At 36.9% G+C, this 17398-nt stretch overlaps 3 protein-coding genes across 3 annotated transcripts; all 3 read right to left on the bottom strand.

Annotated features, from left to right (window-relative positions):
* Positions 1-11872: 11872 nt before the first annotated feature.
* On the bottom strand, positions 11873-12755 carry LOC115562773 (uncharacterized). The gene has a single exon (XM_030384846.2). The coding sequence runs from the start codon at positions 12617-12619 to the stop codon at positions 11894-11896; it is 726 nt and encodes a 241-aa protein (XP_030240706.1). The 5' UTR covers positions 12620-12755; the 3' UTR covers positions 11873-11893.
* A 405-nt stretch (positions 12756-13160) lies between these two features.
* LOC115562775 (uncharacterized) lies at positions 13161-14219 on the bottom strand. Its single transcript, XM_089258266.1, has one exon. It carries the CDS (start codon positions 14140-14142, stop codon positions 13180-13182), a length of 963 nt encoding a protein of 320 aa, XP_089114392.1. The 5' UTR covers positions 14143-14219; the 3' UTR covers positions 13161-13179.
* A 671-nt stretch (positions 14220-14890) lies between these two features.
* LOC115562777 (uncharacterized) lies at positions 14891-15808 on the bottom strand. Its single transcript, XM_030384851.2, has one exon. The coding sequence runs from the start codon at positions 15745-15747 to the stop codon at positions 14917-14919; it is 831 nt and encodes a 276-aa protein (XP_030240711.1). The 5' UTR covers positions 15748-15808; the 3' UTR covers positions 14891-14916.
* Between the last annotated feature and the right edge of the window lie 1590 nt (positions 15809-17398).

Genomic DNA, 17398 nt, shown 5'->3' with positions numbered 1-17398 from the left:
TATATGTGTATATGTATAAACAAATACACACACACATATAGAGAGAGACATATGCATAGGCAAGCATTTGGTGTCATTAATATGGGTTGCAGCCATGCAGACTGTTGATGCTGTGAGAGCAAGAGAGAGAGAGAGATGAAGTGAGTGAGTGAGTGAGGGGGATAAATTGTGTTGGTGGCTTTGGCACATGCATTTTGCACACGACTCTGGCGAATGCTCATTAATTATGAAGGCATTAATATTCGACCAAAGCACACACATACATCCATACATATATATGGGCATAAATTTTGAGCAAACATAATTTATAACAACACATATTTGTTGTTGCTGCTGCTGTTGTTGTTGTTGTTGTTGTTGTTGTTCTGCCTGCTGCTGGCGGTTTGTTTATTTTAACGCTCACAACTCGCATGGGCTGCACACAGAAAAAAGTGTGTAAATATTTATAAATAAATGTTTGAGTGTGTGTGTGTGTGTGTGTGTGCGTGCGTGTGTATGTTGGGGTCAGCGCACTGCTGGCAACTGCTGTAAGCGCGCGTCGCCATTTTGTTGACCAGCCAGCCGCCATTTTGTCAACAAATATTTAAACTCAACAAGCACAACGAAAAGCTGCAAAAAGAAATTGACAAAAATAGTGGCTGCAGGCATTTTATAAAATATTTAAAATAGTTTTCCAATTATATTTTTACAAAAATTAATTTCGCGTTTAAAATGTTTTCTTTTATGGATTTAATTTAATTCATTCAGATACCATATAACAATATCAATAATTAATGTTTAATTTTCAAAAGAGTGCTTTTTATTATTGTTTTAAAAAATAATATTTTTTGAAATTAAAATGAAATTTAAATCTTAATTTTTTTCTATTATATGTAACTATTAATATAGTAATATATATATATATATATATATACATACGTATATGGTATTATTTACTGAATAATTTTAATTTTACTGAATAATAATAAGAGAAACAATTTAGAGCTCCAGAAAAAACTCAAGCAATTTATGGGTGACAAAAAAAATGATTTATATATATTACATAAATGATAAATACATAAATATCAAATCTAATTCTTATTAATATAGCTTTTTAATATATAATTTGCAAATAATTGAGGAGCTACATTTATTATTTATTTTAATTATAAATTTGAGTATTAGCATTTCTTAACCTATACATAATCATATTAAAAATTTAATTTCATTTAATTTTTTTTTTTTACAATCAGTTCGAGCTGCGCAGCTGCTGTCAACATTTATTTAATAAGCCACTTCAATTGCCATTTCAGTGGAAGCCCAACAAAATTGTCATTTCAATTTATTTATTTAATTAAAAAATATAGATATTATATATATATGAAAAAGAAAAATGAATAGATATGAAAAGGGGTCTGGACCCCAGGTGCTTGTCCTATGCTCTGTGCGCCTTGACAATTATGTGCAATCGGTTTTTGGAGTGGCTTAAGCCGCTTGCACTTAATGTGCGTCCTCCTCCCTCTCTCTCTCAACAGTCCTTGCCGTCGTTTGATGAGGTCACCTTCTTTGTGCGCCTAAATCGTGAATGATAACTCGCGCTCAATCATTGCGCTGAAAGGAAATGAAAGCGGCTGCAGCACAATAATCGAATAAGCCGCGCATTCATTGGTCGCAAGTGAAAGAAATAAATCCGCACATGTTCTCAGCAAGGAGAAAAATAAAAGAAAGGCGAGGAGAGGAAAAGGAGTTGAGAAGACACGACACATCCTCAATGACAGACAAAGATCTCAGCCATACAATTGATTGATGCACGCGTGTTGCAGTTGCAGCTCAAAAGGAAATCCCGTTCCAGCCGCTTTCCAATTGACAACTTGGGTATTTTGCGAAATCGAAACGCCACGTCGGCGTCTTTGGCGTTGGTTGATTGGGTACGGCATGCTTGGAGGGGGCAATGCGGGGCCATTCAGACCCAATCAGGACTTAGGCCCGGCAAATAGATAGAGATGGGCATTAAATTGTGCGAAGAAATAATAATCCGCTAAGCAGCTATCAAGCAAAAATGGCAGACTTGCCAGTTTTAACGCGCTCCGCGTCGCTGATCCGCTTAGTGAGGCAGGACGCAGGGCTGCGTCGGTCCATCCTGTTGGCAGTTCAAACTCGTTACATGATTTTTATTGCCATGTCGCAGCAGGAAAATCAAATTAAAATATAAAATTTTAATGACCACAGGGCACCACAGACCAGAGCCCGGCCGGCCGGACCACAGCCTCTGTGTTCTGTATGGCCCTGGCCTGACCTGGCCTTTTGTTCTAGACCAACATTTCGCCAATATTCGCTTGGCTCGCTGGTTGGTTGGTTCAATCAGCGATATGACATAATGCGTTTCGACCGACCGCTGTAACGTGAGCTCTCTCTCTTTCGCTTACTCTCTCTCTCTCTCTCTTACGCTTGCTCTCTGTGCGTCTTTCTCTGCCTGTTTGCATTTCACGTAATTCATTAAAAAAGTTAATTTTTGCCATCCGCTGCATTGGACCTCGTCCATCCGTTGGCTGATTGCGTGCTGATTATGGCCTGTAAAGGATGTGGCGCCTTATTGGTTAACTCTCTGTCCTCCCCACTCACCCCTCACTCCATTGCCAGATAGTTCATAACGCTTATGACGGGCCACAACTCCCATGAGCATTGTAAATTTTAACTGTAAGTGTTCCAAATTTAAGCTGCATTTAAATAACATTAATAATTTGTAAATGCACTTCAATGGGACGCCTTATGTGTGTGCTGAAATTGTTTTATATAGCCATAAATGTTCAAGTATATATATATATTATACATAATTTTCAAAGTTGCATATATTGTTTTAAGGGAATTAATATATTTTATAAATATTTCAAAACATGTTTTTTATATTTTATATATATTTTCAGAAAAACTTACATATTTTATATATTTTAAAAACTAAATTTATATTTATTTATTTATTTATTTATTTATACTTTTATTTAATGTATGTTAATTAAAGGTATATATTTATTATTTATATATTAAAAATATTATCATAAATTTTACAAGCGGTATTTTAACTATTTTATCAAGCAATCAAATAAAATTTATTTCTCTCGCGTGAACATCATTTGCCAGCACAGCTTTTCCATTTCATTGAGTTGCTAAACATATTTCCCAAAACTGGCAACCTTTTTACCAACTGAGAATGAAAAATAATTATAATGTTTTCTCACTTGGGCCCACATAGAATTGCCTTCGACAAGCCCTCATAAATGGTTGAACACACCTTCCTTTCTTCCACTTCCATTTTTTCTGGGCTACCATAAAAATATTTTAATTAAATTTCATATATTTGGCCACACGATATCCTTTTATTTTTTACGCATGCCACACACACACACACACACACACACATAAACACAGTGAGAGTGAGAGGGACAGAGGCACCATAGCAGACCCTGACCAACCGGAACCCTGACATAAAGCGTACTCCATTAATCATTCAAATTACCCATACATCATCATTACCCGCTCGGGCCCCGAACTGTCTGGCCCGGTTCACAAAATTGAGCGAGTATATAAAAATATATATATAATCTGTGCAGCAAAACAATGCGAGAGAAATATTTCAAAAAATTATTCAATGAGGGCGGTCTCAATTAGTTTTAGGGGCAACAGGTAGGAAAATTGTAAATTGAAAAAAAAAAAAAAAAAGAAAAGGAAAACCATTTTCATTTACCTGTTTTTATGGCCGCTCAAGTGGAAGATCTTAGACAGTGCGACGGCTCTGTGCACAATTTTCCACGAATTGCACTAAGCCTCTGCCTTTGCCTCAGTCTCAGCCTCTGCCTCAGCATCAGCCTCAAGCCCCGACCTTAAACTAGTAGCTGGATATTTATTTTTCGTGCTAGACATTTGGGCAGCCTTAAGACTCTCACTAAAGCTGCGGCTTTAGCCCAAACAGCCAACTGCTTATGAGTTTTAAGACTAGATTTCCAGGGATGCATTTTGTTTAGATTTCCGTGTTGATTGGCAAGCTGGATAAGCGGTAGGAGTCCTCCAATTGGATGTTGAAATTAGAACGAATATGCTGCTCGAATTGTATGTGAGATGTTTGTAAAACATTTTTAGACTGATTTTACTTTAGACTTACATTTAAAAATATACCTAATAACATAAAATTTAGTCGTGGACTAACAACTACAAAGTGAATTTCTTTTAAATGTTTATTTTTTCTGCAGTTAAAAATCATAATATATAAATAATAATAAATTTTTTAATGATTATTAATTTTTTTAAATATATATTCATGAAAAATGAATTACATAAGATAAAGAATTTCCCTTAAAAATCTATCAAAGTAAATTATTAAAAAAGACAATTAAAAATATGCAAAATATAATATATAATATTATAAATATAATACACATATATTTTAATTTTTGTTAACGATTAAGAATAAATTATTTATAAATTATTAAAAATATATTTATTTATTTGGTATATAATGTTTATTAAAATTTCTCTAGACTTTTTAACTGTTTGCTTTATTTGATTTCATTCAGAGCTCTAATATAAACCACGTATAGAAGAAAAGAAAAACAAAATTGATTTAAAAATTCTAAAAAAAAAAAAAAAAAAACTCTATTATAAATCATGCGTGGAATAACATTCAATTCGATGATTTACCATTGGTATCAGCCTTAACTACCCTTTGCACTCCATAAATTAGACAGAAAAACAAGCAACTGTCTCTAATGTCAGATGCGAAAGAAACTCTTACAAATTATGCAAATCATGCTACGGCTAATAGGGGCCAAGAGTTGGCACACCTCAGCGGCGGCTGTCACTGGCTTCTGACGCCTCGAAAAGTCCGTAATTCAGCCAGACTAGGGAGACAGAGAGAGAGAGAGAGAGAGGGGGAGAGCGGGAGAGATGGCTTGGGTTTGGCCCATTAACACATTTCGATGCGGAAATGCAGTTCAAGTGCTTGGAACGTTGTAATTTCATATGGCATTGTGTTGTTACCAAAGATCTCCCTCTCACTTTAGTTAGCTGTCTCTCTCTCTCTCTCTTTCACACTCTCTCTGTATGTGATATGTTGGTGCCTAAACAGCGTTAACTAACCGCAGCGAATGATCAAATATCGAAAATCAATTCCGTAACCATTGTCAAGCATAATTAAAATCCACATTCGTGGCGAGGGGTGGTGCTGCCCTAGGGCAGCGATAGACTGAGAGTGCGAGAGAGGGGGTAAAGACGGGACGCCTGCTGAGGTGGTGTCGCATTAAAAGGATGTCACCGCATTCGACTTGCGGTCGAGTCGACCAAATTCTCTCACGAGTGCCACTCGATGTGATAAGGATAAAGAGCGACAGTGACTACAAATTGGAAACACATTTGGACACAGCGAATGAGTGAAAAAGGGGCGGCCAGAGCCTGGTCTCGGGGTGCTCCGACCGCAGCTTCCGAAACCTATTTGGGTTACTTTTCGAGTTCGAGTTCGGCTCAGTTTTGTATTACAATTGCAACTTCAGTTTTAATGTCAACTGCTAAAAAAATAAAAAACGTAACATTGGAATGGAAAGGAAACGGAGAAAATTTCTCAAGCGTAACAAGAAATAAGTTACATGACTTTCAACGGATGCCCGTCCTCAGGTCTGGCTTGCTCTCCCGCAAAGGGGTCTGTCAATTGGTGGTTCGGTTTGGGTTTTGGTTTCCGTCTTTCCGTCCTCAGCTGCAAATGTGTCTGTCTCTCTGTGTCTAGTTCTTGATTTTAATTATTGCATTAATGCTGCGCCGACAAATATGTGGTAATTTAATATTTGTGCAAGCCAACCAGTTAGTTTAGTTTTTCGTCGTCGTCTTCGTCTTCGTCCTCGTCCTCGTCCTCGAGTCCGGTTCTTTGTCTCTAACTCGATTATGAGACTCAGGCCCAGTTCGTGCCGAAGTCAATGTGCAATTGGTTTTGCGTTTTTACTCCTCTTTAACCCTTTTGTTTCATAATTCATAATTAGTGTGTTGAGTTATTGCTTATTGAGGCCAGTTCCCAAAAACTAGTTCTATCTCTCCTGGCATTTTCGGGCTAATATGTTGCTTGGCTGGACAGCCAGCCAGCCCCTTGGGCTGAACTCGTTGCCCGGGACCTGGTTCACAAAATTACTTTAAGACTACAAGGAAATTGAATAATAAGGTTAGCCAGCAGAAAAAAACAAGTTGTAAGTTCCTCAGCTCCTGAGAGCTCAGCACTTCAGTGGACAATCATAGAGCAATTATTCTTGATTTTCCCATTTTTCATCCTTTTTTATATATTTTTAGGTGTAATGTGACTCTTGAATGGCTTAGTTTCTGGGTTGAGGGTAGCTTTAATGGTCAGTCAACGGGACTTACAGCATTTATAAGTGCGCTTCGACTGGTTCTTATTTGGGATGGGTTGGCATGTAGTATAATTCCTATACAGTATTATATACCTTTAATTACGATACAATTGCAAATAAATTGAGGCTTTGTTTGATTTTTTTTCAGTGAACATTTTCTGGGAGGAAAACATGTTTTAAAATTGTATTAAAATCTATATATTGTATATAAGTGTATACGAACACAATTGAAAACTAATTGTTTTTTAATGTTATTTTAAAAAAATTGAAAAATTATATAAATAATTCTAAAGCAATATAATTTTAGAAGTTTATATATTTAATTTTTTTTAAATTATACAAATAATTCTATCGAAATATAAATTTATTTTATTTATATTTATATTTTTAATATTATTATATTTCTTTTTCAAATGTTTCCTTTTAAGTTTGGGATTCATTAATTTATATATTGGTGAAACAAGCTTTCTTATTTATAAGGGAATTTCTGTCTGAATTTATTGAAAAATGAGTTTAAAGTAGTTTAAAAATTCGTATGAATATGTAAAGTAATTAAAGTTGTTTCAGAGTTTGGTATAAATTTAATTGAGTAATTAATAAAAATTAATATTGTAATAGATATTTAATATATTTACAAACATGCTCTCATGTGCTGTCCTCCATTAACCGAATCTCTTGCTAGCCCAACTCTTGGTATCCAGCTGCCATTATTCAACATATTCACATCAATATTTCACAGGCTGTCAGCAGCCTCCGCGCATTGAAAGAGTCAGAGTCAGAAATCTCTGCAAGGCAACATTAGTCAGTCAACAAAATGTCAATTTGAAGACTGGCTCATGATGTTCTTTCAATGTTGACAAACTGCTTGGCAGGTTATTTTTTTTTTTACTTTATTTTTTTGTGGGCTTCTATTTAGGCTCGACCATCGCAGATTAAAGCTCTTCAAATAATTACAACTTGTTCGCACATCATTCACGTTCGCGAGAAGTGCAAAATATAAAGTATCTGAGCATCTGTCAGCACGTCTGTCGCGCCTGTCCTCGACCCGTTGCATAGCCTCGCTTTTATTTGTTTGCCAAATGACGAATGTGGCCGATGACGACGACGACGACGACGGTGATGATGATGATGACGAAAAGTTGGCTTCGAAAAAACGAAAAGGAGGCGACACTTGGTTCATTTATTTGTATTTTGCAGTCGGCAAAATTTCAAAGTCGGCATCATTAACAGCAATGCGCCATTTTGTTGGCCACTCGAGTGAGTCTTGGTCGTTGGAGTCGACTTGTTTGGGGAGTCGATGAGTCGCATCGTTGATTGATGTAGCATGTAACACTGTGGCGAGTCGAGTCGACTCGAGTGCGTTAAGCAAATTGCTAAATTGTCAAACCAGGCCAGCTGTTAACTGTCTGCTACCCTACTAACAAAAAATAAAATATAAACGCCCAAGGGCCAGTCTCTCTCTCCTTTCTCTCTCACACACACTCCCCTCTCTCTCCCTCTGTCTCGTACTCTTGTTGTTTTAGTGTCGTTCGTCTATGCTAATTTGTTATTTTAAGCATGTTTGTTTGCTTTTCCAATGAAAATATTGACAAGAAAAAAGGTAACGTTCCAGCAGCAGCAACTACTACACCTGAGGCAAAGATGCTTATAAATATATGCAGATATATATATTTTCTCAGTCATGCTGGGGGTAACGGCAACAACAAACAAGCGAGCCAATTAACGCAAAAGATACAATTTGAATTCTTAATGAATTTCGTATAGTGTCTTAGTTTGGCCAAGTCGCTGAAGGGTGAAATTCTTGAGCAGAAATAAATCAAGTGAATAATAAACAAATTAAATAAATGTGCGAAATTTATTTTCAGTTTCTTAATAAATAAATTGTTTGTATGAATATATCAATATTTTTACCAAAAAAAAAATTTGTTGCATAAAAAAAGAAATTTTGCAAATTAATTTTATTAATGCATTTTATTTCGTGTTAAATAAAGTATAAAATTAATTCTTTATACAAGTTTTCTATCAAAAAGGAAATTTTAAATATTTGAAAATTTATTTTAATTTTTTTTTAAGGAACTGAAGAAGCTTGAAATAATTTGAAATTAAATTTTTAATTCTTATTAATTGATTTATTTTTAGTGTTCAAGATATACAAGACTTTAAGTCTGTATATAAATTTATATAAATTTATTTTATTAAAATTTATGTCGCGGCATGTTTCTCCAATTTTTGGCTGTCATTATTTAATTTTGCCTAATGATGTTTCAGCACACATTTTTTATTCAGAACTATTATCTTGATGCGACATGCTTAATGAAATGAAGAAACACGCATAGCATAGCATTCTGAGCTCTATCTATCGAAACGTGCTTGAAGTAGACCCTGTAATCAAAGATCTTCCCTTAGCCCCCTCTGGCAGTTGACATATGTTGTAACTGGGCTTTTTTCGTTTGGGCATTCCGCCATCCTCGGCTGTAAGTAAGTTGGCCTTATCGGGCAGCAACAGATCAAACGGACTTTGGGCACATTTTGTTGCATTTCATTAAAACGAATTGCTGCCGCCTGTTGCCTGCCAAACTTTCCCACGTTTGACGCCTACCTCTGCTGGCAGATACCACGCAATGCGGCGCCAGGTCGTGTTGCAACACTTCCGCATACGGAGTCGTTGTCACCGGAACGGTAAATCACGATTTTGTGTAGATTTCGCTGACCGCGCAACAAGCGGAAATTTCAGTTCAGTTTTTTTTTTTTTCAGTTTGGGGTGAAAATTATAGAAAATATGCGCACAGCTTTTTACTTCAAGTTTTTCCGCGCACACAATTTCCACCCCGAATAATAAATAATTATAATGCCATTGGGTGGTGTGGTGGTGGTGCTGTCATAGCCATAGCTGCCAAGTGCCTTGGCTTTCCCTTCGCCTTGGCAGCAACCACCGCGAATCGCGTCCGTTTAATTGCATTCGATATGCGCTTTTGGGAAATTTCCCACGATTTTCGTGCTAGATTTTCACGACAAGGTAACGCAACGTTAAGCTTGGCTGCTGGCCCTCCCTCTATACCCTAGCTCCCTATATCCCTCTCTCCCTCTCTCTCTCTCTCTCACTCTCTCTGAGCTCAACATATTTAGAGTATAGGGCTTCTCAAACGCATCATAATCAACATGCCTGCCCGCTGATTGTTTTCGCGACTGACCGCGACGGCTGGAAAGGGGTTGGGGGTTGATCGCAGCAATGCCCTAAATACCTCTACACACACACACATGCATAGATGGCTTGGACAACGGCTAGGATGCCCTAGCGTAGTCTGAGATTTGTGTGACTCATAACGAGTTTTTCGTATTGTTCTAGATATTTTCTCTTTTCGCCTCGCTTGGACTTTAAGTGGATCGGCATGTAGATCGGGCCACGGCATCGGAATCGCGCAGGCGCTACTAATGCCTGGCCATTGTTCTTTGGCAGCTCGCGAACGCCTTGGCATCCTTTGTTTAGCGCCAGCTGCCGCATTGTTTTGCCCCTGGACAGCGGCGAGCGCCCATTAATCCAGTTCTTCATCCTTTTTTTCTCCCTCTCTCTCTTTTTATTTCGTAAGAGGTTGAGGTAGTCGAGGATTCAGTTACGCCAGCTTAAAGCGGCGTCCAATTGAGGCAAGAGATACTTTATGTAAATTTCTTTTTTGTTTTTAAGCATTATAGTTACTTTTTTTGTTAATCCAGTTTAAATCGATGCGCGAATGTCCTTTCGAATATTAAACGAAAGAAAGGGTAGTGTCTATAACAGAAAGGCCTTGGTTGAATTATGATCAAACACTTGAGACGGGAAATTGTTTACGTTTTGGCTGAGACGGCAAAGTTTATGAAAATATTATTTTGGAATTTTTGTTTGCTCGTCGGCATGGAAATATTTATATTATTATTATTATTTTTTTTTTATATCAAATATATTTTTTGTTTTTTTAATATTTCTTAGCCCCAAAACTATTTTAGTTTTATTTCCAATTATGATTAAATTTATTTATTAATTTTGCTTTTTCCCTTAACCATTTTTTCCTTGAATTCATAAGTTTTAGTTATTTTTACATATATTATTGGAATTTTTTTTTGTAATTTTGATTTAGAAATTTTTCCTTTATTTATTTTGTGAACTTTATTTATAACTTTTTATGGAGCTTTGTGATTATTTCTGTGATTCACAATGACATTGTCTTTACGCATAAATATTTATTTAGCTATCGAGACGCGGCAGTATTATAATAAAATGTATTAAGAAGCAAGGAAGTATTTTAGCCATAATATTTACACAGCTTGAATTGTCAAAATGAATATTTATGGATGAATATTGTACTCTATATATATAAAAATTCACGAGTTTCCGCAGCCAACAGGTCTACAAATTATGCAGATAAAAATAAGATAAATTTTTACCAAATCGAGACTTTTAAATATTTATTGAGAAGTTTCAGTTTTAATTAAATAATATCTGTTTTATAAAACGATTTTTCTTCCTCTTCGAAATTGTTATTCTCTGCATATTATTGTCTCTTACGCAATCCTCTCTCTCTCTCTCTCTCTCTCTCTCTCTCTCTCTCTCTCTCTCTGCCTCTCTCGTTTGCTGTTATTTTATTTCGCTCTATCCTTCAGATCTTGGAATCGACGATGGCAACTGCACCTCTCTCTCTCCCTCTATCTCTCTGTCGCCCACCCTTACCCTATTTTTCTTTTGCTCTCTCTTTTTCTCGTTCACTCTGTCTCCGTCTCCATTTCTCTGTTCTTGTCGGCCCCCTTAGGAGCTCTCCCACCCCTCAAATTCTCTCCACACACACCTTACATTCTTTTGTAGTTATATAATCTGTTCTGATTGACACCTTTTTTTTTGTAGGATTCGCCAACAGTGTACTCAATGTAATTGTTATATTATCAATATAAATTATTGTTTCACTTGAGTCACCTGTTTACTACCGTTTAAACAAAAGCCAGACAATCCCCACTTTGACAATTGAAGTGCCTTTTCTGATTCTTACTTATATCACTTGCATTTACATTGTGCTCTGAGACGAACAGCACGCGCCGTCCATTCAATTGAATTGAGTGGAGTATAGCAAGTGCACATATGTTTCCTATATAGCTGTATAAACATACATATACATATTTATGAAAAGACAATGAAAATGTTAACAAGTGCAACTGCTGCAACTGCTTTAGTTGAAATCCACTTTTATTGTATTCAATGATCAAACAGCTGAATTTTTATTTTCAATGATGTGTCCTAATATATGTATGCATCACATATCTGCATATCCTCGTCTCTGATTGGGTTAAATAGTCATAGTATTATTGTCTTTACGAAATTTCCATGTGTACATTCCAAATATATTCCTACAATTACAATCTTCTCGCTCTCCGAAAGCAACTCATCCATGGGCCAGGCTGAAGAGTTGCGCTACAATATTTTTGCTTAGACTTGAGTTGCAATGAAATACCAATTACAGTGTGAATATATATACATATATTCGATTAGCTTAATCACTTTTGGAATAGATCTAATTGGTTTTTGGTAATGCGCATGCATGCGATCGTGACGTATTCGCGGAAATGGCCAGAATGCGTTCGTGGAGTATCATTTGGCCAAAGAAGAGCAAAACACTGAGATAGACATATTCGTGTTTGGGCACATCGGATTGCCGGTCGTGTATTATGGTGGCCGTATACATGATCATTGTGATCGCTGTGAAGGCAAAGTAGTTACGCACTATAATGAATATAGTATCGTTCTTGATGATGAACGCATTGAGGAAGAACAGTATCATCATTATATTGGCAACGGCGACGCCCAGGCTGAGCATCAGATCGCCTGGCACCAAACGCATTGGAAAGTACGCACCATAGAAAATGGATGTGATGACCACCAGGAGCACAATTGTGACAGCATATATATTGACCATATATCCTTTTGAATTCTGCTGCTCGACCGCAATGTACAGCGTGGACGATTCAACAATGATTATAACGATCATCACGTTCCAGGGACAGCGACGACCGAACGGCGTACACGACAGCAAACAGATGCCAAAGAATGTGCCCATCAGCCAGAAGCCGTACCGTTCCTGGGGCATTTTGTATTTGCGCCAATCCGAAAATGCATAAATCAGTATCCATTGGATCATGGCCGCAACGGCAAACAAAGCGCTCAGCAAATAGATGCGCACCTCATGACTTAAATTTAGATTCGGCGGACCTCCATATACATCGGCTTCACGGCGATCCATTCGTTAATTTGCAACTTTCTCGCTTTTTGACAGTAGAAAGGACCCCTGGACCGGCAGATACTAACCAGGGCGTGCACAACTTCATAAATGTTACTTTAAAATAAATATTAAAAAAAAACAAACAAAACAAATATTAAAATAAAATTAAATTTTGACATTAAAGCAGCATGAATGAATTGATATTGACGAACTGAAATTTGTTGCTTTCTTTTGCCTTTGGCTCTGGAGTATAATATATATATTTTATAATATTTTAATATTTTATTTGTGGACGCTTTTATTAACTTTTCGATATGAATGCCTCCTACTGTTTAACGCTTACAATATTTCTAAGGAATTTATTTAATACATGGTGTATAGTATTTATTTATGCATTGATTACTTTTTTTTTATGTTTATTACTTGTTTATCTTATTTTATTTAAATATTTACTACACATTTTTAATTTACTGGATACACTGAACGTGCATACAAATATATGATATATATATATATATATATTTATATGTACATCTATATATATACATATATATATATATATATATAGTACATTTATTTACCTAATCTTCAGCTACGCTGAACCATTCGCCCGTTTTCGTATAGATATAGTACAAATAGAAAATGGAAATACACAAGGCGCAGGTGATAAAGTCAATGAAGACGGAGAGGGCACAGGTGCCCATTGTGAACAGAGGTATGGCTTGGAGGCGTCCGTGTATGAATTGGGCATGGTATGGCATGGCCAAGAGCGTCATCGCAAGCAGGAGGACAAAGAAGACTAGGCAATATACCGGATCCCGCATGAAGATCATCAGGAAGAAGAACACCATCATGGCGACTACAAGGAGGAGCGTGACGCAGCCAGTGAGCAGGCCGCCCGGCAGCCAGGCCTGCGGACAGACTGCGCCCATTACGTGAAACAGTGCAACCAAAACGAACGATATGGCCATGCCGGTCAGCAGGATTTTCCAGCCGAACAGATCCATGCTATACGCACCGCCCAATGTTACCGTGAGGACAACCAGAAAGACGAGTATCCAGTTGAGCGGATAGATGCGCTGCGTCTTCGGACAGCACTGCAGTACCATCAGCGCGATCATGGCCAAGATGAACCACACATAGAACGGCACGGGCACCTTATCGCGCAGATTGATTCGCAAGCCCGATATGACCAGCCAGGTGGTGCAGCAGATGATTATGAATAAGAGTGCCCACAAATATACGAGACGTATGAATCTTTGATATAGTGTTTCCGGTATTACGACCACGACCCGATTGCCATCGCCACGTAAATTATCCGGCGGATTGCCACGTGCGAATACTATCTGCGGCGGTGGCGGTGGCTGGTTTTGCTGTTGCTGTTGCGGCGACTGTTGCTGCTGCAGTTGCTGCAGCTGGCGCTGCAATACCTGTATTCGTTGCTGCTGCTCCTGCTCCCGCTGTTGGCGCTGCAGCTGCTCCAGCTGGCGCATCTGCTCCGCCCGATTCGAGGACTGTAACGTTTGCCGATTAGTCGGCGGCATTCTGACATCAGTTTAACCTAGAAATTTGATACGCAACATTCCAATAGTTGTTCAAGTGACAATGAAGGCAAAACTGTCCTGATATAAGTTTTTGACGTTTGACTAGCCTTTGCTTGGGCGTGATTAATCATAATTATATTTTATGATTAATTATTACAATAAAATGTTATTGATAAAGACATGCATTTTTATTTAATATATTTTTTTTTTTTATATATATCATGGTATTTATGAAATTATTTCTTAGTTATCTTGACCTTTAAATAAAATCATTTCGTGGTGTTGAGGAAAAGTAAAATTCTGGGTTATAGAACTTATCGAGATTATTTATGATTTAAAATGTTTTTATAAAATTTTTTTTAACTTTTATGAATTAATTTTTAATTTTATTATTAATTATAATTATTGAGTGCAAAGATTTACATATAAAATATGTTCAATTAATTAAAAATTATATTAAAAGTAGAATAATCATTATAAAAAAAAAATAAAAAATAAATATATACTTATATTTTTATCCAAATAATTTTTGTCGCTTTAGATAATATATGTACATATTAATTAATTGATAAAAAGTCAGATATTAATTTATTATTAAATTTAGTTTTTTATTTTATAATAATATTGCTTTAATTTTTTTTGAACATAAAAGCATCAAGCTACATTGATAAAACATGTATTTAAACAACATTAGACTGCATATATTAATTGGACAATTACCGATCTATTTAAAAATACAATATAAACACATATATTTGTTCCGCCAATCAATGGTCACCAGTCAAAGACCCACATATAGTAGTAAATGGCCATGAAGAACAGAACATGGTGCATGTAGATGATAACGGCACAGGTCACGTATTCCTCTTTGGGCAATTGATATCTGCGGCCGTGCACGATTTGCGCATGGAACAGACACATGGGCATCGTGGCGAAGAAGAGGATGCCAAAGTAGATGGAGTGATATGTTTGCTGGTCCGTCACTATGAACAGGATGAGGACAGTGACGCTGGCCAAGGTGAACACGATTAGAATGACTGAGAAGACTACGATGCCCGGCAGCACAATCATGGGCAGAAGGGCACCGAGCAGATAAAAGAGAATCAGACCAGCCAGGGATGAGGCAGTGGCAGCCAGAATATTGACGATCGTTCGCTCGGGCAGCAGCAGAACTATGCTCAGTACGATGGTCTCCACAAAGATCGAGGAGAAGAGACAGACGTACCAGAAATGGGAGCGCCAACGCATGCAGAAAGTGAGCAGAATTAGAGCAGCGAGGGCCAACACCATGCAGATGAATCCGGGCAGACAAAACAGGCGATGCTTATCCAGCAGCCCTGCCAGCAGCAGCCACTGGAACTGGCCAGCCACAGTGAATAGAGCGGCCAGCAGATAGCAGCGCTTCATAAAGGTTAGCTTCTCAGCCCTTTCGTACTGATCAGCCTCAGCCATTGCATCGAAGTGCAGCGTGTATGTGGCACGCAGTTGCCGCATCGGCCGCTGCAGCGCCGGCTCCTGCGGCAGCTGGGGATGGCCCGGAAAGTGGTGAAGCGGCATCTCGTAGGGCCATAGCTCCCAATATCGCCTCGGATTCCAGCTGAACATTTTCTATTTCAACTGATCGAATTGGAATTTTGACAAGATAATACATGCTGTTTCGACGCGTTGTTCTGTTCCCTTCTGTCCCTGGCGAAATGGTAAAGAGAAAAGAGTCGAAAATAAGTACATATTTCATATAGTATATAATTTATAATTCTATTTTATTTTGGCTAAACACATATGAGTTCGCTTTTTTAATGATTTTATTTATTTGAAGTTTTCTTATATATAAGTTTTAATAATATAATTAATATTATAATATTTAAAAAAGAAATAGAAAACTCTTTTAAATTGCATCGAATAATAGTTTATTGTTTAATGTAAGAAAAAAAAATTGTATTTTATTTTTTATATACATATATGTATATATTTAAAATTACTTTAGTATTATTTTTGTGGTTATTAATTTATTATTATATTTATGTATTTGTTTTTTATTTTTAATACTTTTATTTATTTCATACATATTTTTTTACATTTATTTATTTTTAAATATATTTTTTTTATTATTTTTTTTATTATTTATTTATTTTTTTTTATTATTTATATATCAAAATTTTTAAATTATGATTACAAATTACTAAAATTTGTTATTATGTTTTAAATCCTTAATTTCTTATTTATTAGATTTTACTAACTAAAATTACAATTGTATTTTAAATCTCATCAGTATTCAATGCAATTTACAGACCAACATATTGTCCTAAGAGATTGTAAAATTGATTTTCCATATCAGTACCAGCAGATCTTTTCCACTACTTCAAGCTATGTATCATTAATTAAAGTGCATCTACGCTCATACCTGTTTTGTGCCAAAGACATATTAGATAACTAGTTAATTAAGTAGACTCTTAACAGCATGTTTAATGATGAATGAGTAATACGGCATTTGAGCATCTGTCTGTAGTTTTGTAAGAGGCCCTATCACATTAACTATCTCAATCCACGTATCTGTTGGCCAACTGCTTCGTTTGTAACCCTTTTCTGCTGTCTCTCGCCTCGTTTGAGCGTCATGGAAAAGGCGCTACTGTTGGCAGTGGAAAATGCACTGAAGCATGCACAAATCGACAACAACAACAACAGCAACAAGAGCAATAGCAACAGCAACAAAGGCAGCTAGGAAAATGCTAAGTAGCAGCGATCAAAGCTAACAAAACAGCCACAAAAGGATGCAGCGATAATAAGGACTACGAATGCTATACCTCCCCTACCATCTTTGCCTCTCTGTTCCGCACCCTTCTTACACCCCGTTCCCCTACACAGAACATTGTTTGTTGTTATTTGGCTGATCGCTTGAATGCCACGCAATGGATATGAGAATAATGGAATGAAATGGGCAGAAGTGTATCTTCCTGAGATGCCAGCACCGCCGCATCTGCGGCCTCCATCACGTATCACGATCACTTTCAGCAACGGCGGTCGCGGCATTGTCTTCCCTTACAACAGCAAAAGCGAAAAAAGGAAAAATGACTCAATCAGTTGGCTGGCGCTTATCCCTGATCCTGCTAAGCACATGCAAATGCTTTTCCATTTCCACGCAACGGCTCACAGCCTCAAAGACAGCCAGACGCAGCTGCAGTTGATAAGATATTTTCCTGCTTACTTATTATGGCTACGGTTATGCCTAAGAAACCCTAAGAACTTCAGCTTTTGTTAG

Source organism: Drosophila navojoa, chromosome 3 (assembly GCF_054131105.1).
Source record: "Drosophila navojoa isolate 15081-1374.11 chromosome 3, UAZ_NAV_1.0, whole genome shotgun sequence".
In the NCBI taxonomy this organism is placed as follows: Eukaryota; Metazoa; Arthropoda; class Insecta; order Diptera; family Drosophilidae; genus Drosophila; species Drosophila navojoa.
Note: the sequence above shows the minus strand (reverse complement) of the source record. Positions and strands in the feature narration are given on the sequence as shown.